Consider the following 22,724-nt stretch of genomic DNA (forward strand, 5'->3'; position numbering starts at 1 on the left):
TCAGGTGAAAAGACCCGATCCAGCTCCTGCAGGAGCACATGGGTACCACCAGGCACAGGATGAGAGCCAACGAGCTGGGGTCGGCTCGCATAGCAGAGGGGCTCCCTTGTGAGAACAGCCGGGCACAGTGGTGAAAGGGGATGCTGGGGTCCTTGGGGAAGACAAGATGGAGATATTTATGGGGGCCATGAGGAGGAGGAGAAGTCTATGGGATCTAGATGGGGGGCTGGCAGCAAGGCTGGGGGAACCGGGCTGCTCCACTTGTCCCTTGGAACACCAGCAACTCCCAAAGGGCACCGGTTCAACACAGGCGCAGTAACAATGGGTGTCTCTCACCGGGTGGTTGCCAGGCCCTCCCCACCTTCTCTGCCTGCGTGCAGTGAGGGCAGATGTAGGAGGAGCAATGAACCTTCACTGGGTGATTATTTCTCTTTATAACCTTGGAAAAGTAAAGCCAGTGGAAGACTCTAAAGCCTCTGCCTGGTTGGGGGAGACCATCTCTGGAGCCTCTGCCTCGCCGGGGGGGACCAGTCCCTCCAGGATGGAGGCACTGATCTGCAATAAAGCAAAGAAGAAGCAAAGTGGGTCATTGAAGCCTGGCAAAGGGTGTGGTCCCAGAGGGGAATGAAGAGGGTGGTGTGGCCCTGGGAAACCCACACCACCTCTCCAAAGGCTGGGGAAAGGAGAGGGATGAGGAGTGGCAGCCTTTCCTACAGCTGTCATGCTCCTCCACTCTTCGGAAGGGCCTTGGACTCTCCTCCCAACATCCCCGGAGGGGAAATGCCACGAGCTGGGTCCTGGAGGAAGCCATCACTGGGGAGCAGAAAGCCGGCTCCAGGCCCAACAGATCCTGACACCTGGTTTCATCGGTTCCAGAACCAGGGTGGAGCACCCACAGCTGACGAGCCAGGTCTCTGATGGGTGCGTGCCCTGGTGCTTCCTGTGCCTCCCACTTCCTGGCTCGGGGGCAGCACAATCCCAGCCCTGCTACCTTGGGCGGTGCCCCACGAGCCCACGCTGGTCCCTTACCTACTTGGGTACAGCAGTTTGGTAGAGCGCAGAGAAGCGGTTGTCGTGAGGGGTATCGCGGTAGAACGGGTCCACCGTTGTGATCGTCCTGGGAGCAGAGGGGGAGCGTGTCACCGAGGGAAGAGCAGGGGCAGGAGGGTGTCAGGGGGAGGGAAGAGGGCAGAGGGACACCCAGTGGGAGCCAGCCAGCCCCACCTGCCGACGTGGGGATGGACCCGTCTTAGGGTCTCCGTGGCATTGGGGTCGCTGCCCAGGTCACTGACGTGGTTGTTGGTGGCGAAGCCGCCCGACTGCTGGGGCTGGATCCCTCCGTGGGTCCATCCTTCTCGGTCCACCCCCTTGAGGGTGTTGTCATAAAACCTGCCAGAGGAGAGGAAACATAGGCCAAGAGTTCTGCGTCCTGCTGGGTCCATCAGCTGCTTGTTTCCCTCCCCACTGGCTGGGTGATCCCTTCCCACCCCACACACACAGTAGGGCAGGGCACCATGACTCAGGCCAAGAGACACACAGGGCAGGCACATGAAGAGAGAGGAAAGCGTCCCACAGAGGCTGGGTGGGCTGCGGACGGCAGAGCTCCCCCAGAGGCAGGGGGAAGGGGGGATCCCCACAGGGGCAGGGTGGGCTGGGGATGGCAGGGTAGAGCTCCCCCCGGAGGCAGGCAGTGGCAGTGTTTCAGACTCACTTGGAGTTGTAGCTGCTCAGGTACTTGCTGGGCATGTTCGGGTCATAGGGGGGTGTCAGGTACTGCTTGTTGTTGATGCTGAATCCAGAGAGTTCCTGGGGAGGGACACAGGGCAGGGCTGAGCTGGCCAGGCCGAGGCGCCGTGCGGGACGCTGGCAGGGGGCACAGGCCGTGTTCGCACTCACCTTGTTTCCCACATACTCCCGGCCCAGCAGGTTGGTCTGGCTCTGCGGGGGCCACTGGAGCCCTCGGAACTGAGCGTGGCTCAGGGGCCCTGACCCCTCGGCCCCGGGGTGAGGCGCTGTGTGCGGTGGGGCCTAGAGGGGCAGAAGGAGACCAGGTGAATGGGGGGATAGTCACAAGTGGGGAGGGAGGAGACGGAGAGGTCAGCACACCAGTAGGTTACAGGCGGAGAGCAGGCTGCAGGCAGGGGAGGCTTCTGGCAGACAGGGAGGACTGAAGGCAGGATGGGGGGTGCAGGCAGAGAGGGTGCAGGCAGGATGGAGGCTTGGAAGGTGCAGGCGGGAGAGAGATAGAGGGTCCAGGCAGGATGGAGGCGGGGTGGCAGGTCGCTCACCAAAGCACTGAGGCCATTGTCTTTGTCTCGACTGAATCCCGTCTCTCGCTCGGAGCCCTTCGACAGCACGGGCAGGAACTCGTCGCCCTGGTGGGAGAGGGACAAAGTGACACAGCCTGGGGCAAAGCGTCCCCTCCCCGATCCCAAGTGCGGTGCAGCCACCAAGCTGGCCCCCACAGGGGGAGCAGGGAAGAGGGCGTCACGGCCAGGCCTCTGTGGGATCACCAGCCTGGATCACACTGGAAACCCACCAAGCATTGGGGCTTGGCCACCCAATACAGGACCTTGGGAGACGCCTCCCCAAATGGCTTTCCCAGTATGGAGCTATAGTCCAGAAAGACCCTAACTCTGCCCTCCCCACCTAGTCTCTGGTGACTCCCCTGCTCTGCCCTCCCTCCCATGTCTGCATGACCTTCCCACCCCTTAGCCTACACTTTGCCACCCTCCCTCTGCCCCTCCCTGTCTCCCAACTCCCCCGCCCCTCTTACATGGGGGAAAGCACTGGGCAAGAAATCCGTCTTGGTAATGCTGATGCCAGGCTGGCTTCTCTGCAAAGGAAATGTTGGGTGGTGAAATGAGGCCACTCCTGCACACAGGATGGCCTGGGACTCCCCAGAGAGGCTGGGCCAGGCCTGGCCAGCTCCTCCCCTTGGGATCTAAGGGGGATCCCTTGGGATCTTACTAAGGAATCTGCCAGTGTATGGAGTTGGCCCATGAGATACTGGCCCCAGGCTGGTAGGGATGAGGCCAGGCTGTGGGCGACCTCCCCTCTCTTCCACCACGTGGCCCCGGGAGGGTGGTAGGGCTGAGCTGTGTGTGGTGGGGGGGGAGGGCAACGGTGGTTGGAATGCTGGGCCCCAAACAGCTGCTGCCTTGGCGTGTGTTCCAGGGCAGCCCTGATGAGGCACAGGAGCCTTCGGCCTCCCCCCACGTGCCGCTCAGAGACGAAACAGTGCTGAACAAAATGGCCGGGGGACAGGAACCCCACTGGAGTGGCTGGGATACCGGGGGGGGTGGCAAGCTGCACAGACTCATGGGTAAGTCCGGGCCTGCACAGCAGGTCACAACCAGGGCCAAAGAGGGTGCTGAGCTCCACTCAGCCAGTGCAGAGATGACCATGCGGAGGAGCGAAGGCCAGAGCCCAGCACCTACTGGCTCTCCCGAAGGAAGTGGCAGGACAGCAAGGGGGCCCTGCTGGTTGCCCTCAGTGAATCCTGTCTCCTCCTTGGCTCCAATCGTCTTCCTCTGGAGGAAATCTGTAGTGGGAAATGGGGCGGGGGGAGAAGGGAAGTACACAGTTACCCACATTCACAGAGTGAGTCTAACGACTCCGGGCAGCCACCCACATATCTAGGCCACCTAAATTCATGTCACGCAGCCCCTCAGGGTTTGAGCCTCCGACCTCTGGCTCTAAGTCCACCAGCCTCGCCTGCCTGTGCTGAAAGATCAGCTCCATTAGCAAAGGCTGGTGCTGGCTCATCAACCTCCATTTGGTCTAGCCATTAAAGGGAGACAGAGCCACTCACAGGGAAAGCACGACTTGCATCTGCCTTAGCCTCCCCTTTAACGGGGCTGACAGCTGAATGAAAAATGAGGAGCGTACGGGAGCTGAGAGCACCAGAGAGGAAACGATCGCTGGACAAGCCAATAGACACAGCTAAGCTGGGCCGCGACAACTGTGAAACCAGCACACATAGGAGGGGGAGGAGGTGGTCCATGGGGAGCTAAGATCGCAGGGAGGGCCCTGAACTGTTCTGGAGAAACAGCGAGTGAGCTTGGGCTTGGGCTACAGCAGAGTGATGCAAGTAGATAGGGGGCTGCACTTCCCCCACCACTGCAAGGCAGCTGCCTCTGGGGTGGAATGTGTTTACCAGCTCACAGTGACCCGACACAACAGCTTAGGACAGGCAGGGAAAACAAAGAGCACAGCCAATTGGAACTGCTGGGGGAATTTAGGGAGGCAGAAGATAAGCACCTGAACTGGAATTTGGCCAGGACACCGGGGCTTAAAAGTCCTGCTCTTAGCAAAAGTCCCAGGGGATCTTTAATAATCACAAGCAGTCGGGAACTCGGCTTTACGTCTCAGCCAAGAAACAACGTCCTCCACCATGCCCCCTGGCACCAGGCTGGGACATTGGCTCTTTACAGAGTTCCCTGCCTGCCTGTCCAAGTGCTGCTTAGACAGGAAGGGATGGCTGGGGATTGGAAGATGGCATGGGTACAGGTGTAGCTCCAGTGAGTGAGCCAAGGGAGGAGGCCTGGCTTGCTGCCCCAGGACATGGCTCAGGAGGGTGCAAGGGGTTCCAAGAAGGCCCGTACCTGGCTGCCCGGGAATATCGAAGCGGAACTTGGAGTTATACTCAGTGGACATGTAGAGAGGCCCCTGCAAAGAGCATGAGAGAGCAGTGAACCTGGGGGGAAGAGAGCAGCCTTGCGTCCACCCTGCCAAGAGACCCATACTCACCTCCCCAGCCTCGTACCCATCCTCTCAGAAGACCCCCCTCACCCAGGGCTCTCAGACACCCTGCCAGAATATCCCCACTCACCTCCCCTGCATGCCCAATCTCACACCTGTCCTGGCAGGAGCCCTCCTGTCTGGTGCCAGTGCATCTCCAGCATGCAGGCACTCCAGCATGTAGGCACACCAGGGCTGTCCCCCTGGCTTTGCTGCAACACCCAGGACAAGGGACGAGTGACTTCTCTCTCCTTTGCACTGGTGCCCGCAGGGGGTCAAGGCCTGGGGAGAGCCCTGTCTCTGCTTGCCGGCGCTGCACTCACATGTCTGGCGTTCTCCCCGTCGACGGAGCCTTTCCCCTGTGGCTTGTGCAGGACTGGGAGGTGTCTGGGCTCCAGCCCCGTGATGGCCTGCGGCCCCTGCTCCCGCGTGTCGAAGTGGACTTTCTTAACCTGCAGAGGGAGCCCCTCTGGTGAGTCCCAGGGCAGCGAAGCACCAGGTCCCCAAGCAGCCGGGCTGGACCATGCTGCACAGGGCACTGCTGAGCCTCTGTATCCCCACAGGGACTGATCAGAGACAAGGGTGGAGGAACCCACATGCCTCCGGAATGGCTTGTATCCACCTTTGCTGCAGGAGGCGATGGGGAGTGTCCCAACTGCAGGGCTCGTGCCCTGGGAGGTTAAAACGTGGGCGTGGGAAGGCAGGGAGGAACATCGCGTGTGCGCAGACCCGTGCACGGGTGTTAAATCAACTCTGCCAGAAGCTAACTGCCTCTGTGCGCCCCCAGCTGCAGGGCAAGCCCCCGTGCCCTGCTGCTGCTTCATCTGCCCCGGAGGTGCCCACTCTAAGGAGGAGAGGGCAGAGCAGACAGGCATGGACCAGGCCCCATGGGTACATCTACATTGTAAACCCAGATCTGTGGGAGCCGGACTTGTGGACTCCGTGTTTCGACGCCTGCACCTGTCGTCCCCCCACTGCCTTGTAAACCTGGGCTTACAATTGCTGGGCCAGGGTCTCTCAGCCGTGCTAATGTGACCGTACTGCACTACGCAGACCTTCTGATTCAGGTCTGTGGCTTGAGTTGTGACCGCACTGCAAAAGGACGAGGCTTGGACCCAAGTCAAAGTCTGACATGATTCTAGTGCCTGGGTCTTGAGAGCTTACTGCCCCTAGTAGACTGATTTGTGTGTGGATGGAAGGGAACCTGGGCTTCGTATGCAGTGTAGATATACCCAAAGGTGCTAGGCACTGTAAAGACACAAAACCAAAATGACCTCTGTCCCAAAGACCTTATGATCAATGACAAGAGACAACAGATGGGTACAACCCAAGGTAATTTTTGAGTTCCATTTTCCTTGTTGCACATAGTTAATAAAGTAAAAGGGTCACACTGTGTGTAGTTATTAAAGGGTTAAAGCCCTCTCTGCCCTTAGCCCTACAGTCTAGTACCAGCTCTGGGATGGAGCGTACCAACTACACAATCCTCTAGCCACTACGTCACTAGGTTGCATTCCCAGTGACAAATCAATGGCAGTCAGACTCTCCAGCCCATGAGCAGGCCACGCACAGAGCCAAGGGCTCACTGGACACTTACTGCTTTGGTGGTGGGGAAGGAAATGGGCTTATCTCGAACAAACCCGCTTCCTGGCTGGTAGACACTCCAGGGCAGGGGGTACTTGCCATCAGGCACCTGAAGGGGGCGGAAGTGCTTGGTGGTCACCGTATTGTAGTTATCTTGGAGGAGCTGTCTGGAGCAGGAGGAAGAGAACAAGTGTGGGAGAATGATAATAATAGCTAGGTCTCCTGTAGATCTCCTGGTGCTCTAGAAAGGAGGTCAGGGTCCTTGCAGATGAGGAAACTGAAGCACAGGCAGGGGAAGTGACTTGCCCAAGGTCGTCCAGCAGGCTAGGGGCACAACTGGGAAGAGAAGCCAGGTCTCCCAAGGCCCAGCCAAGTGCTCCATCCACTATCATGCTGCTGCATCAAGCAGGAGAGCCCCTTCCTTGAACGCAATCCCACCTCTGCACTGACATGCCCACCGCCCCAAGGGTTAGAGGAAAGCAGTGAGGGAGACCCCCCCCCAACCCAGGGTACACTCGTAGGCCTTTCCTGATGGGATGAATGCCCTAGGGTGGGAGAGGGGTCTATAGTCCATGGGATGGACCCCATCCTCCCCACAATCCCAGCTGTACCAAGACCCCCTCGTCTCCTCAAGGTGCGCATGGACAACCTACCCCACAGCTGGATTATCCACCTCATCCAGGCTGGCCTTGTAAGAGACAACAGGCCGGTAATTGGATTTGTATCCGGCTCCAGAGTGGCGGCCGACGCGAGGATGGAACCCTTCCTGCCCTGCCAAATAGAGGGGGGAATGGCAGATATCAGCCACCCAGGAAATGGGTGGCCCATGGAGAGAGAAATACTTGCTCAATATGGGTGGGAGATGCCTTCTGAGCCCCTAATGCTGTTAGAGCCTTTGCAAGGACTTATTCTTCCACAACAATCCCTGAGCTCCAAACTGCAATGGCCCCTAGGCAGCTGGCATCACCAGGGATTAAACCCCGGAGCCTGAAGTGAAGCAGCAGTCCATTAGGCTGGTAGCAGGACAAGACTCATACATGGCTATAAATCTCTGGCCCCGAGTGTGGATAGGCAGTTTAAGACTATGTGGCTGTAGATGGGGACAGGGCCAAGCATGGTGGAGCTGTGATGGGGATTCAGTCCTTAGTGGGTTAGCGCTGGCGACCTGGCTGGGGACACAGGAGCCTTGCTAGGAAAGGTGCCCTGGGCCTGCTGGGATGCTGAGGATGGGATCAGACCTGCAGTGCATCGTGGGCATGGTGGGAGGGAAGCACTGCTGGCTAACTCCATGGGTCCCGGGGCCTGAGGGAACCCAGAGGTGGCCCAGCAGGTTTGAGACTCCCTGGAGGGTGATGGCCAGCACACAGGGATGCAGGGAAGGCCATTCACATGCTCTGCTGGCTCCAAGGCTGGCATGGGCATCACTGTCCCCTCCCCCAATCCTTCAGAGCCCCACATGCCACGTCAGGCACCGCTTCCCATGAAGCCCTCACCATAAGCTGTGCCGTAGCTGGTGGCGTAGAACTTCAGCGGGTCCACGCTCCCGCCAGCGCTGGTTCTCACATAGGGCGAGACGCCACCCAGCGGGAGGCGCCCCATGGCGGAGGGAGGGCTGAATCTCCAGGGGGCAGGCTGCCCGGCAGCTATAGAGACAGAGGACGTGGTACAGCTGAGCATGGGGACGAGGGGACGGGCAGACCGCCGCCCGCCCTGCCTGGCTCAACTGCTCCTCCGGCGTCTCCCTGGAGATGGAGCCTGAGGTCATACCCGTGGCAGTGTGATGTCAGAGCAGGGGCAGGGACAAAGCCCAGCTCCGAGCCCACAGCCCTTCCGGGGCAGCAAGCCAGCGGCTCCCAGAGCCAGGGGCAGGAAAGGACTGCAGGACTGCCTCGATCTCCAGGGGCCAGGAGAAGGGCCCAGAGCCCTGAGACCCCCTACCTCATGGTTCTGACTCCAGCTGATCCTGCCAGGGCCTGGAGGTGACAGGACTGTGCTGAGCCCAGACAATTTTGGGACACTTTCTCGGGCCATGAGTCACTGTGTTACCCCTCCCCCCAACCCGCCACAATGAGAGGCAGCCTTTTTGTGGTAGCTGGGTGTCCGCTCCCTGATACTGCCAGCCCTTCAGCCGCTCAAGCACTTGCCTCAGGGCTGTGCCAGCCCCTACGTTGCCTTGTAGGGTAACACTTGGTGCACCACAAACTCCTCAGAATCGTCCCCCCCTGTAGCATCCAGCCCCTGACACTGGATCCTCACAGTAACTCCTGTGTTCGCTACTCCCAAGGGAACAGTACATCCACCAGCTTGTTTGATTCAACGGAGTAGCTGCTCCGGTAGAACAACACAGCACAGTCATCCATTGACAATGACAACAAATCTGAGTTTATTAACCAAGGTTAAGAGTTAATTGCTAGCGAGCAAGGATAATAAGAACAGCTGGTTACATGTAAAACAAAAGGTATAACATGCTTCTTAGAGCCTAAACAACTTTTAACAGGCAAAAATCTCATCTAAGGCACCCTCCCAGTGTCACTAGCCCATGTGGCCAGGAGCCAACTTTCATTAATGGGACAAGTGCTGACCCTTTTGCTTGCTCGCTGAAGGCTAACCAAGCAGTCCTTTTGCCTTCCCCTTATGCCCCGAAGTTCATTGTCTTTGCACCCCAGAGACAGGACGACCCCTGCGGTCCAGTCTCTGGTGTCTTCTCGTCCCCCTCTTTATGCCGTATGCAAATTTGCCTTAATTTACATTTGACAGAGAGCGACTCATCTTATCTCCTGTCTGGCAGAAACCTGAGTGTCAGCGCTCTCTGGTTACAGACCTTAAGCCACAATGCCAGGAGGTGCACATCGCTTTTTAATAATATTGGTAACGTACATTTCCCAAGGGTATTAGCGACCAGCGTGAGGCCCACTTTCATTTGACGCCTGCCATGATGCTATTTATGGATGAATGCCATGAAAGCAGGGTGCTAGGTGCAGTGAGTTTGGCAGGCCTGTTAGACATTGCTGTTACAGAAGAGCGAGCCCTTTGCTAGTTGGCATTGAGGGGTTCTGAGGGCTGCAGACTAAAAGTGCCACCCGGAGAGTTACCAGGTGACAGCCCTACAGGGGCTGCTGCTTTCTTCTCTTCCCACCTCCCCAAACCCTTCTGCTCCGGCTTTCCAGCCTGACCCTAGATATCCATTCACTGCTGAATCTGTGGCCTCCTGCAGCACCTGCTGCCCATCCTTGTGAGCTCAAGGCTCCCTGGGGCCCTGACCTCCACCCTCCCCAGGACAGAAGCCTCTGCAACCATAGGTGGAGTTCCCCAAGCCCAGCTATTCACCCCCATCTCCTCTGAGGCAGCTTTACCCAGTGCAGCTGGGGATTAGTAAGCGGCACTGTCTGTCTGGCCCTGCAGATTGGAGTTTGCAGACAGCTCCTCCATCTCTCCCAGAGAAGATCAGGTCCAACACAACTAGAGGCTCAGATGGCAGGAGGACACATTCATCCCCTCCCTGTCCCCCCCCCAAGAAGTGGCACATGCTGGGCATCTTCTTGCTGTGCTCGACCTGAGGAGCTGTTCTCATGAACTCTAGAACCACCAGAAAAGGCTCCTCCAATCTACCTCATGACAGATACCCCTGATCTTCACACTACTGCCTGGGGATCGCAGGGGCTTGATCAGCAGTGAAAGAATTAACGATGTTGACATCCAGACCATCGGTAGGCTTCAGAGTCAACAGGTTTAAACGAAGGGGGACATTGCCTCTTCTCAGAGCCAGCATTCCAGGCTGGCTGCAGGCTGAGGCAGACATCCTTGGAGGGGCTGCACCACAAAGTTTTGTACGAAATCATCAGGGGTTGAGATGCCTTCCCTGTTCAGCGATAAGTCAGATTGCGGCGCAAAAGAGGCAGGTCCCAGGGGAGAGCACTGGGTCGGTTTGGACCCTGCCAAGTCACTGAACCCAGCCCAGCTCCGGCACACTGAGGATCTTCCACCATCAGCCAAGTCCAATGGCCATAATCAGGGACACTGGCTGGCCTGATGGAGGGAATTCAGGGTCTTTCATCTCTGCTGGCTCCAATCTGGCCCCAGGCCACAAGTAGCCAGCCATTGGTAGACAGCTGTTCAGATCCCTGGGGAAGGGAGCTTTGGGGGTCTCGGTGAGCAGTATAAACACCTCATGGCTATTGTCACAGGCTGCCCCTCCTGTTGGCATACTCGGCAGAGAGGCCATGGAGCCAGCAGTCCCCTCTTCGCTCTGGGGGGGGTCAATCCCTCCAGGGCAGGGCTGAGCCGGGCTGGGGAGAGGGGACAGAAGGATCACACAGGCAACTTCCCCGCTCGCTCTGCTGCATCCCAGCTCTGCCCATCCTCCACCCTTCTCCCACTGCCCTATGAGGGCGCTGCCCCCTTACCTGCCCCAGGCGCGCTAAGCAGAGTTAGGAGCTTGCTGGAGGAATGTGCGCGCCTGCCCAGTCACAGCCCGTATCCTAGCGACCGGCGCATAGCAACCGGCTGGGGAAACAGGACAGCTTCCAGCAGCAGGGAGCAGAGACCAGGCTGCGGCGGATCTCAAAGCACTTTAGAAGCACTCATGACATGGGCCGAGGGCTGGGGCTGCAGGGATTTCCAGCCCTGCTCCCAGATTGCGGTGCAGGCTGAAAGGCGCATGCAGCCTGGATGGGCCCTGTGCCACGTAGATGGCACTACATAGGTGCAGATGCCCAGAGTACCCAAGCACCCGCTGCACAGCATTGCTGTGAGGCGACAGGGGCCAGCAGAGCAGCCAGTGGGCCTGTGGCCAAAGCAAGAGGAGATGGCATTAGGCGGACTGAAAGCGAAGGGTGGTGGAGATGCAGCCGCAGGGTGCATGGCTGAGAGCAAGCGTTGGCAGGACTGGCCAGGGACAGTCCCTGTGGTCCGGACCATCACTCCGCAAAGTCAGGGGAGCCTTCACCTTGCTTTGCGCCCAGCCCTTCAGCATTCAGGAGGAGGCCACGACACCACACGGTCATTGCTTGGTACTGCAGGGAAGCGAATCCCCCTTGATCCTGATTACCTGGCTGAGTTTACCTGTCTGCATAGGGCTGAGCTGGGAACCTTTCCCAAGAGCGTCAAGGAAACAGATCAGTTGCTATGAGTGTCCCTGCTTCCCCTCCCTACCAGCTAGAGGTCCCTTCTTCTGCCCTGCAGTGAAAGGACAGGACCCTTCCTGTAGCAATGAGATACCTAAAAACCTATGACCCCCGTCAGCCCCCACCTCTTCCCTTCACCACCAAGGGTTCTGAAAGCCAACATCAACCACTGTCCAGCAACTTGGGTCTACCCAGTGCATAAGCTGCTTGCAGAAAAGGAGAAAAAGAAAAGAGGAGGAATGCAGGCCAGGCCACTGTAACTAGGTTCCTGTGTAAATTGCAGGGTGTTTGGGTTTCTTTTTTTACATCCTGGCAGTATCACAGCTAAATGTTTGAATTTCACGGGACAGAACAGCCATCAAGTCTCCCCTTTCCCTGCTCCAAACTGCTGCCATTTTCCCAATGGGGAGGTGAAAACAGGCATCCCAGCTTCTAGCTAACTCTTGAGGCCACGGCCGCTCATGGGAGGTAGTGAGCTGGTCCTATCCTGGAGCAAGGTGGGAAGGTGACAGGCCAATCCTATCCCGGGGAGTGGGGTAGGGTGGTGGGCCGGCGGGGCTATCTCACCACATGGCATCAGCTGTCCAAGCCCATCCTGATCCAGGCTACTGCCACTGCTTCCTGCCTAGCTGGTGGGAAGAGAGGGTCAGCACTGACAACGCATGGTGATTAAGAGCTTGGGCTGTTCCACCCTACAGCAGCTCCTGGCAGGCCCAGGTGAGACACTGCAGGAGCTGAAACTAGGATCCGCCACTTGGTGCACAAGCAGGTGGAGGAGGGGGCTGCCCAGGCAAAGAGGTGGAGGTAAGACTGGGATCCATCCCTCCACCCTGCTCCCCACACCAGGCCAGGGCCCCCTCACACATCTGCTCATGCACCCAATGGCAGATCCTGGGCTCAGCTCCTGTGGTATCTCCCTGGGCCGACTGCTGGGCCAGAGCTCCTAACCACGACATTGTCAGCACTGCTTTTCTCTCCCTGCTGGCCTGGCAGGCAGCTGTAGCGACAACCTGGGCTGGATGGACAGTGTCATGGGGTGAAACCACCCCAGCCTGCACCCCATTACTGTGATTTATTCCATCTGCACTTCTGCCTCCCCACCCACCGGAAAAATCACAGTATTAGGCTAATTTCGCAATTTGCATGCAGTCTCTGAAGCCATGATTTAACAAGGCCTTACCAGTAACTCAAGAGAGAAATGGCAGTCAGGCAAGGTGCATCCTGGGACTGCTAAGATAAATACATCAAACATGCTCTTCGCATCTTTCCCATGGCAGCAATTGCTGAATGGATGCAATCCCAGCACCTATGGGACGAGAGAGGCCAAGAGACAATCTCTCTAGGACGAGGGCTTTTTGGGGAACCATCCCTTTGTTTTCTGTTTGTACAGCACCTAGCACAATGGGGGCGTGGTGCTGTTAAGCACTTCTGCACTGAAAAATAATCCGCGAGATTCACTCTCAGAAAAGATTTGAGGGTGGTCGGTTTTAGGCAAATCATTTTCAGCCTGTGGGGTTGGTTGCAAATTTAATCAGTAACTAAACTCACATGGGATTGAGGTGGGATCAGTCGCTACACTCATGTCATAGCGTTGCAGCTCCCTTCCTGGAGCAAATGTTTTTAAACAGGCTGGAGAGGAGTGGTGGATACTCTTGCTATTACATCCTTGCCTGGTTTGGCAAGGGATTACGGCTGAGATACAAAGACCAGCCATTCCCACACTGCCAAACTCAGCCATGGGAATGTCCAAGAACTGACTCCAGGAAGTGCTGCACAGTTGAACTGATCAGTGGTTCAGATTCTGAGTGTCTGTGAACGCCACTGGGCTGCCCCACGCAGCACTAGTGATGCAATGACTCCGGACGCTGTTACAATGTCCTCAAGGAAACAGGAAGAGGCACAAAACTCTGGTGCTGTTGACACAAGGGGATCTGTGGGTGAAGGGGCAGAACAGACCAATTAAAGGAGAGAGAAATTAATCAGCCTACTGAGATGTGAACAGGCCAGGGTGGGGGGGCTGAAAGAGGCAGAGAGGAGAGGAAGGGCCAAGTTTATCATGAGAAGCCATGAGTTTGAACCAACAGTCTTGTGCCAGGACTAGTACACAGCACTGAGCGTCTGTGAATATTCCATGGAAAGGGCAGATCCAGCTGCCTTGACATGATGAGGAAGAGCTCTCAAATGCCTGCAGCTGGCTCACTGGCACCTGCCCCATGCAGGAGCAGATCAGGGTAGTGCTTCAGTAGACCTCCAAGCAACTGACAGGTGCTGCAAGGAACAGCAAACAACTCAGTAGGAAGCATGCTTCCGTGTGAGGCAGTGCTGCAGTGGAGTGCTAGGGGGAGCTCCGCTGATGGCTGAGAACAGATGCCTGGTGAGCAAAGATGCCATAGCATTCTCTGGAACAACGGACATGAATCCTGCTGTCCTAGGTCAGTTCCAGTCTCTTTAATTACAGCCTGCCCGATCAAGAGTCCCTCTGTTATTTCAGTTCTGGGGCAACGATACTCTTAAACAGGTGCCCTGTCCCACCCCAGTGGTAGCTGCATTTTTGCAATAGGTGAAATGTTTTTGGATGGGGGTGCAACAGAGCTTAAGAGAAAGGGCCAGGAGGCAGGATTAGTCGGACATTTCCCCTGAACAGTTTTCAGGGAACAAACAATCTTGGACTATGTTATCACAGAAGAGAACGGTGGAGCACCCACCCCACAAGTAGCAATGGACTCACAGCACCTGCATTAGAGGAAGCAACCAAGGGGACTGTATCCAATTAGAACTGCCACAGGACATTAGGGAGTCACAGGAGAATAAGCCACACTGGAATTTGCCCAGGAGTCATGAGCCAACCCCCTACCTCCCCCCACCACACACACACAGGAATGTGCCAAAGAGGCTCAATAGGGACTGTTCTGTTTGACATTTTATCTAAAACTCCAGCAACACAGCACCCGCTAGCTGGGATAGATCTGACAGACAGAACCCCACTTTCTGAGCCATAAATCCCCCATTGCATCGTTCCACAGAGCCTTATGCTATTGCTATGCAAGGAAGGACAGGGTCTCCCTCCTCTTCTCTTCCCCACCCCCTCTCACACAACTTCACCTTTCTGTATGATGCTTCCATAGACACAGCAATTCCTTAGGCAACTTCCTAGCACAATGGCTAGAACACTCTTCCAGCTGAGTGGGTATATCTTTTCCCCCCATGCTCTTTACTTTGAATTTCCCCATCGGTGGGCCCCAGCCACAAGGATTTACAAGGAATGGTTAACGGAGACTGTACCCATCAGAGAGGACCCCCCAGTCAAACAAGAGGAATTTCACAATGAATCAAAGCACACCGTCATAATGCTATCACCTTCTATTTCTCTCGCACCATGATGCTGTACAAGCTATATACATACAGTGCCACTGAAATGCAGCCACTTCTGGGGTGGACTGCTGCACCTGTACAAATCCATTCCCATTGTCAGAGATAGTGTTTGAAACTTTATTTAGTGAGGTTTGGAAATCTAGGTAGAAGCAACCACCAGGTGGAGGATTCCAGGAGCCAGGGCAGCAGCACTGCAAGTTGCCAAAGAGATCCAGGTGCCCCAGCCCCTGCTCCTAGGGATGAGAAGAGGATCCTAGTGCACACAGGGTGCCTCAGCATGAGGGCTCGAAGAGGTACTCCAAGTCCGGCTGCCGCAGCCTCTGTTCCTTGTTCTTGTTCTTGGTGAACTCTCTCAGCATCACCATGACATCATTCTCAAACACCTCCGGGGCGGGCTTTGCTTCTTCAGGGAGAAAGGTCACAGGATGAAACACAGCATCCCCACTCCCATTTCTCACAGTCACCGGCTTTACATCTTTGTCCTTGCCATAGCCAATCGGGGGTTGCACTGAGCCCAGTCTCATACCCCTCTAAAGAGGGCACAGCCCCAGTTTTACTACCTCTTTCTAACCTTCTTCACTAAACACCACGGCAATTCAGCAGCTAACTATTTCTCCTACGGAGCCCCATCTCAGATGGCAATAGACAGCTGTAGGATATAGAGGGAGTAAAACCCTGTAGCTCACCCATGGGATTAGTGCAGTACAGGAGAATTCCTTCCTGCCCCCAGCTTATGCCTTGAAGCATAAGGACTGGAAGCCCTGGATATCACCTGAGCAAGAATCACTGCAGTTGCTATTCTGATCCACATACTGTACATTGCTGGGTATGGAGCCCAGGTGAGCTAAGACACACTCAGCACCCCAGAAAGCTTCCTGCTCTATCTCATCATAGGAGACAGGGCTCAGGGACCACTTATAATATCATCTCTCTCTTGTTGATTTTACAAAGTTCAGTATCATCCCCGTTTTATAGATGGGGAAACTGAGGCACAGGGAGGCAAAGTGACTTGTCCAAGGTCACCCAGCAGACCTGTAGCAGAGCTGGGAATAGAAACCAGGTCTCCTGAGCCCCACCCCAGTGCTCTAGCCACTGGGCCATACTGCATCCCCTGTTGCAGTACTTACCTGTCACCCAGTAGTAAATATCCCAGTCATTGCTGGGCTCATTGATCAGACGGTCATAGAGGTTCAGCTGCCGCTCAGTCATGCTACTCAGATTCTCCTTTGCAAAGAGGCTAAATGAGGCAAGAGAGAAACCAGGAAGCATTAGGAAGATAGGAACTGCCAGGCTCACAGTGAGGGTCCATCCAGCTCAGCATCCCGAAGGACACTAGCCAGTGCCAGATCCTTCAAAGGAAAGAGCAAGAAACCCAGCAGCAGGCAGATGTGAGATAATCCATCCCCAAGGAGGGCTCATCCTGATCTCTAGTAGTTAGAGATCAGTTTAAGCTTTGCAGTTTGAGGTTTAATTTCGCTGCCAAAACCTGTTATTAATTATATCTCTGGATAGTCTAATTATATACAGAAATGTCCAATTCCTTAGGAATCTTACCATATTCCTGGCCTCACCAACTTCTTGTGGCAGTGAGTTCCACAGGCTAATTACTCATTGTGTGAAAAAGGATTTTCTTTTATTGGTTCTGAACTTCCCATCTTATTGACTTTCCCCTTGTGCTTGTTATGAGGCAGGGAGAAGAAAAACTCCCAGCTTTGCTTTTCTAGACCAGTCATTATTTTAAAGACTTATGTCCCCTTTCTAAACTAATCTTAGTCTTTTCTTTCTATCTTTGTAGGAGAGTTTTCTGAGACCCTTGACCATTCTCAACCACCTCTTTTCTGCAATATCCTTTTGGAGGTGGGGTGACAAGTCCCGCACACCACATCCAGCCGAGGCCACACTACTGATTTATAGGGTGGCATCAGAATATTTCAGCAGCACTAAACTTCACTTGCCTCGCTAGGCTCCGTCTCTCTTTCCACTGTAGCTTGACTACTCTCAGTAACTTCGTGTCCTCTGTAAATTTGTGATCTCCCTGCTAACCTCCCTCCCGCTCCAGGTCACTAGCTACATTGAACAGCACGGGACCTAGTACGGAACCTGAGGGCAATCTTGCTTCCCTGCCATGAGGGGATGGGACAGCCTGGCAGAGCCAAGAAGTGCCAGGAGACCCTCGCCTTCTCCTCTCTCCCGTAGAAGGGACCCGGAAGGGAATCCACGCAGGGAGCCCGGCCAGCCAAAGGGCTCCTGCGCCCCAGGGGCACCCCTGCGCAGGGCGAGGGCAGGGACTGCGCGGGGCGCCGCCTGACCTGAGCAGGAGGCAGTTCTCCAGCATGCCTCTCTTCCTGCTCTCGTAGAGGAGCCGGGCTCGCTTGGTCTCCAGGGGCTCGTCGGGCCGCTCCTGCCAGGGGGGCAAGGGGATCTCCAGCACGTCCTTCCGCGAGTCGGCCGGGGAGTCGCCACGGTAGCAGCGCCGGGCGGGCAGCGAGCCTGGGCGGGAGGCGCCGAGAGCCCGTCTGGAGAGAGCCAGGAGCTGCCGAGAGACGGGGGCGGGTCAGGGGGAGCCGGGCCCCGGGGGGGGAGGGGCTGACACCCCCCCGGCCCAACCCCCACCGCCGCAGGGAGCGTGGAACCCTCCCCAGCCTCCGCCCCACTCACCCGAGACCCCCTCGCCGCCATCCTGCGCCTGCGCCGTGCGCCTGCGCCTCCCCTACCTGGGACCGGCCTCCTCCGCCCCGCCCCTCCCGGCCGGCCGCTCTCTAGTCTCTATGGTCCCCCCGCGCGCCGGCGGGCCGGAAGGGGCGTGTCCTGCGGGCGGAAGGGGCGGGGCGTGGCGGCGCTGGCTGTGGCGGTGAGGGGTTCGCGCGCTTCGGGCCTGCTCAGGGAGTCGGGGACGCTGGGCCCCCTGCGCGCGCGCGCGCGCCGGTAACGGGCGGGGCGGGGCAGGGGGCGGGGCGCGGGGTATCCCGGTGACTCGAGGTAGCGGGCGGGGGTCGGGCCCGCGGGGCTGGGGGGCGGCGGGGAGCCGTGTCCCATCCCCCCTCTCGGGGCCCCTGCGCCCTCCGCGCCCCGGCAGGAGAGCGCTGGGCGGGGAACCGCTCCCGGGCCCGGACCCGGCTGCCTGGGGGCGGGGCGGGCTGATCGGGCGGGGGGGGTGGGTAGATCTAAGCCGGTGGCGGGGGGGAGGGACAGACTCAGGCCGGGCTGGGTCCGAGCTGGGCGCACATGGCCGGCCCCTGGTACTGAGCCGCCTCTCCCCGCAGTGCACCGCACCTCCTCTCCTTCCTTCCTTCCTGTGCCCCCGGCTCTGGGGCTCCCGCCGCTGTGGAAATATGTCCGAGGGGGTGGATCTGATCGATATCTACGCCGACGAAGAGTTCAACCAGGTGAGTGGCGCGTGAAAGCCCCACCCACGGCAATGGAGGGAGGGAGGCGGGTTTGCAGAGAGTTGCTGGGAAGCGTCGCGGGGATGGGGGGCTCTTTGGAGCAGGTGGCCTCTCCTGTGGAGGATATTAAACTCCCGAGACAGGAAGCGTCAGGGAGGCTGTGAAGTAGGCAGCAAAGGAGCATAGATGGGTCTGGGCCCCACTCATCTCCCAAAGGTACGTGATGGGGCTTGTGTGCCAGGAAAGGAGCATTATGGTACTGAAGCGTGGCTCTGAAAATCCCCACAGGGCGTGGAAAGCCTGCAAGGCCTGGGACTGTTGCTAAATCGTGATTTGGGTCCTTGACTGGAATTTGCTGGGAAGGTTTTCATAACTGGAGCTAGTACTTGGCTGATTGCAATCTGTCAGCAGTAGAGAGAAAGAATGGGCAGTTTCTATTGGACTGAAGCATTCGCCAAGCCGGGGAGGACTGTGTTGATGATGAAGAGGGCAGTGGTGGATACAGATTGAGAATTTAGCCATCCTCTCCTGCAAAACATGAGGGTAAGAGATAGGAAATGCAATCAGAAGAGACCTACATGGGGCAACTACTAGAGACTTCTTTGGACTGTAGGTATACAAACATAACCTGATTTAGAGTACTCAGGAGTTCAGGATGCTGAGCTCATAAGGAATTTTATTTGCTTGAATACCTGGGTAATTGGGTATAATCAGAGATGTGCCTAAATTACCAGTAATCACCTTTATAATCCCAGAAACTGAAAATCTATCCTGGATTTACAGGGAGAAAATTGAGACTGTGTGAATAATAGGGAAGCTTGGGACGAAGGACCACAAGATGCTTGAATTCAGTGCAGTAAGGAACGTGAATGCAGTGATCAAAACGTATTAGATTTCAAGGAAGAAAATGTTGAGAGTTAAGAAATCTAGACAGGTGGTATAATGGAAGAAAGCTGAGTTTTTCTGAAGATAAAAATGCTATGGAAGTGCTAAATCTGAGATCATGGAAGAAGGTTAGAGATTCTTATACAGGAAATGGCAACAAATCTTGATTACTTTCCAGGAGCAAAATGCAAAGAACAAGAGACTGACTGCCAGTGTGGCTTCACGAGGGGTCAAACCAAACTTTGAAGGCAATAAATCCCTGCTCTGAAAAGTTGGGAGGTTACCCAATGAGAATATGCCAGAAGTTAAGCTGTTAGGGAAAAGTTAACACTGGCAAAAAAGAGTAGTAAGTTAACCATGTTATGGGTGTTAAGGGGAATGTGAGAGGCTTTTACAGCTATGCTGGGAGAAATGGTAGTGCTTGATTGGAAGCAGATGTATTGAATGAGGATGAAACTGAGGATGGTTCTAAATGGCTGAGACATTGAACCCCTTTCTTAAATCTTATCTTTAGAAGAACTGCATACAAAATATTTGTGCTGCTGGGTCCCTTCCACCCCGCCAACAGTTAGGCTTCATCCCACACTGAAATCAGTTTTTACTTTAAAATAAAAATTTCCCCTTCTTTGGAATCCTCTTGGGACTTTCTGACTCTCTGAAAGTATCCTAGAGCAAGCATGGTTATCCAAGTCTAACTGGATTCCATACTATTATGGTAGGCCAGAATTGCTTTCTGGGAGGTGGCCATTGAAACAGTTTAAGCATCTTTCTCCACTGATTTACTTTCCATGTTTCCTTGCAATTAACCTTTAACAAGCAAAATCAAGAAAGTAAATTTGGACAGTTGAGCAGTATGGGAACCTAGTAGTTATTGATAAAGAGTAGGTATGAGAAAACTTGGAAAATAGGAATATATGCAGATTAATGGGTCAGGATTACAGCGTTCTAGAGTAATGGAAAATGACCAACACATTTATTGAGTCATTGGCGATTATTTTGAAAAGGCCTAGGAGGGGTATTGCTGGATTGGAGAAAAATAAATGTGCTACCCATCTTCGGAAAAGGGAAAAAGAGTGACCCTGGCAATTATTGTTTGGAAAATCTATCAGTTCCTATTTAAAATAAAAATCTGTTAATATATTTGCAGGATAGCAGAGATACGAGCAGTAAGCATCATGGAATTATAAAGAAAAAAATCAGGCCCCTCTCATTTGATGGCTTTTTTTGTTTTTGTTTTACTTCAAAGCACTTATTGCGCCACAGTAGTTATCCAGGTTGGCTTGGTTGTGAGTATTTTCATGTGGCTTCAGAAATGGCTGGAAAAGCAGAAACTAAGAATGGTAATAAAAGGCAATGTATTGAGTTGGGAGGAAGGTGTTTACTGGAGGCAGAAAAAATCTGTAGTGGGCCTGGTCTTACTCAATATTTTCAATAGTTCTCTGGAAGTAAACAGCATGATGATAACATTCACTGATAAAATAACATTCACTGATAAAATAATCTCCAACAAACATGAATAGATACAATTTTAGGGACAGAAGTGATCATTATGATCCATCTAGTCTAACCTCCTGCATAACCAAGGCCATAGAATTTCATTTTCAATGGGAGGAAGAAATCTGGAAAGCAAAAGTTAAGGTTAAGTTTTTGTCATGGTTATTTTTAGTAAAAGTCACGGACAGGTCACAGGCAATACACAAATTCACTGTAGCCCGTGACCTGTCTGTGACTTTTACTAAAAATAATGGGTTTGGAGGCTGACCGGGCAATACTGAAGCAGGGTGGGGGGGTGTTAGAGCCCTAGCCTGGCTCAGGAGGGGGAGAGTCCAGCAATCACCGCTGGAGGCAGCTCTGGGGTCCACCTGCCACCCACAGTGGCTGATGGCTGTGGGGTCCACCTGTGGCAGCTCCGGGGTCCCCCGCTCGGGCTGCGGGGCCACCAGCAGCGACTCTGGACTGCGGGAGCAGCCCCACGACAGCTAGGAGCTGTGAGCTCCAGAATCCACCCGCCATGATTTCTGTTACGTAATCTTATCCTTATCAATAGTACTGAGAGAGAGACTATGGCATGACTGCAGGTAGTTTGCAGTGTTGTAGCTGTGTTGGTCCCCAGATATTATCCCACCCACCTTGTCTCTCTAATATCTTTTATTGGACCAGCTTCTGTTGGTGAAAGAGAGAAGCGTTCAGTCTCAAAAGCTTGTCTCTTTCAACACCAGAAGTTGGTCCAATAAAAAATATTATCTCACCTACCTTGTCTCTCTAATAGTCAGTAGTGTGAGTTGCGGCTCCTGTATCCTGCCACACATTGGATCTCAGTTCTGTGACAAGACATCCCTACTCCTGATTCCTGTGATAACAGTACTACATCCTGTGGCAAAGTAAAAATTCTACTGCAGCTGGTTTGTTTATAAAATAAATCCAGAGTACATCAATATACAACTAGTCTAGGGCGCAATCCTGGGATGGTTCAAACAAAGACACATGTTTGCAGATTTGAGTTGCAGCAGGGAGATTTTAGCTGCAGAAAATTGTTGCCATACAATCCAAGTGGGGATGGACTGTAAAGTGCTCTCTTTGTCCTGGTGTATGAGGTGACAAAGGCAATCTTTTACAGCCCACACATGGCAATGTGAGGGAAAGGCCCTGAAAAGCCAGCACTCTTCCTGGGAAAGATGATATTGGGGTGAGACAAGATGGAAAAGTGAAGATCTTTGATAATTTATAGCAGCAGCAGCAGCAAGGGCATAATGGAGGCTGCAGAATGGTTTCCATTCCAATCCCTTATTTTTACGCACTTGTAACTTTCTGAAACTTACCTTTCAGGCTTGGTCTGTGTGCAAAGCTTATGTTTTTGGGGGTGGAAGTGGGGAAGAAGTTTAAACAGGAACAACTGAGCAGTTTTTGAGAATGAATACAAAAATATTTTCCCTGTTAAAATTCATGTAACCTTTTTAATCACCTCTGCAACTGAAATAGCTGGGGGTAGAAAATGGAAATTTGGCTTGGAAAATAGCCCTTGCTTTTGAGAAGGGCTTGTAAAAATTACAGTTGATTTCATGTAGTAGTGACCCTTTGAATGCTGCATGCTGTCACTCCACTCCTTCCTCCCCAAGCTCATGAAGTGCCAGACTACACAAATGTGCAAGCACAACTCTCTCCACATTAGAGAGGGTAGGCTAGGATTTAAACACAGTACATTGACTTAAATGAAAGATGTAGCTCTGTCTGGTAGGAGCAGAAATAGCCAAAGCAGGGACATTCAGACAACTTTCCACATTTTGAATGGACTTTCTCTGCTCTGTGCAGATTCTGTTAGCTCCAATCCTCCCCTCCATCACAGACTCTTCACCTCAGTCTCACTCAGTCCACACCTACTCGATCCCTTTGTGTCCCTGCCTCCCTTACCCCTTTACTTCCATTTAGCTGATCACCTCCTAACCTACCCTCACCACCACCACCACCCCAAAAAAAAATTTGCGGCACTAACATGACATTTGCTGCTGTCACATAGTTCACGCTGCTTGTGTGTTCTACCCCTTTTCCCCACCCTGTATCTGTCTTGCCTATTTAGACTGTAGACTGTTCAAGGCATGGGCCATCTACTATTGTGTTTACAGCCTCAAACACCTTG

The 22,724-nt window shown here is 54.4% G+C and overlaps 3 protein-coding genes across 6 annotated transcripts in view; 1 reads left to right on the forward strand and 2 right to left on the reverse strand.

Annotated features, from left to right (window-relative positions):
* Positions 1-415: 415 nt before the first annotated feature.
* SAXO4 (stabilizer of axonemal microtubules 4) lies at positions 416-8,019 on the reverse strand. The gene is made up of 13 exons (XM_067541467.1): positions 7,818-8,019; positions 6,978-7,095; positions 6,338-6,491; positions 5,067-5,195; positions 4,608-4,671; positions 3,441-3,544; positions 2,777-2,836; positions 2,289-2,375; positions 1,897-2,028; positions 1,712-1,806; positions 1,225-1,389; positions 1,034-1,117; positions 416-555 (listed from the first exon to the last, which is right to left on the reverse strand). Exons 1-13 carry the CDS (start codon positions 7,999-8,001, stop codon positions 468-470), a joined length of 1,464 nt encoding a protein of 487 aa, XP_067397568.1. The 5' UTR covers positions 8,002-8,019; the 3' UTR covers positions 416-467.
* A 6,417-nt stretch (positions 8,020-14,436) lies between these two features.
* On the reverse strand, positions 14,437-17,596 carry SDHAF2 (succinate dehydrogenase complex assembly factor 2). The gene is made up of 4 exons (XM_067541511.1): positions 17,478-17,596; positions 17,129-17,352; positions 15,947-16,056; positions 14,437-15,222 (listed from the first exon to the last, which is right to left on the reverse strand). The coding sequence occupies exons 1-4, from the start codon at positions 17,496-17,498 to the stop codon at positions 15,092-15,094; spliced, it is 486 nt and encodes a 161-aa protein (XP_067397612.1). The 5' UTR covers positions 17,499-17,596; the 3' UTR covers positions 14,437-15,091.
* Positions 17,597-17,657: 61 nt separating this feature from the next.
* CPSF7 (cleavage and polyadenylation specific factor 7) overlaps positions 17,658-22,724 on the forward strand; it is a 28,966-nt gene continuing 23,899 nt past the window's right edge. For 3 of the 4 annotated variants that reach the window (XM_067541508.1, XM_067541506.1, XM_067541505.1), the window contains exons 1-2: positions 17,671-17,744; positions 18,083-18,205. In XM_067541508.1, the coding sequence (XP_067397609.1) occupies positions 18,152-18,205 (54 nt within the window). In that variant the 5' untranslated portion in view covers positions 17,671-17,744; positions 18,083-18,151. Of the gene's footprint in view, positions 17,745-18,082; positions 18,206-22,724 lie in introns of all 4 variants that reach the window. The other variant, XM_067541507.1, reaches the window with a different exon arrangement.

This window comes from Emydura macquarii, unplaced genomic scaffold (assembly GCF_026122565.2).
Source record: "Emydura macquarii macquarii isolate MOO-44397 ecotype Brisbane River unplaced genomic scaffold, CSIRO-AGI_Emac_v2 contig_670, whole genome shotgun sequence".
NCBI lineage: Eukaryota > Metazoa > Chordata > Testudines > Chelidae > Emydura > Emydura macquarii.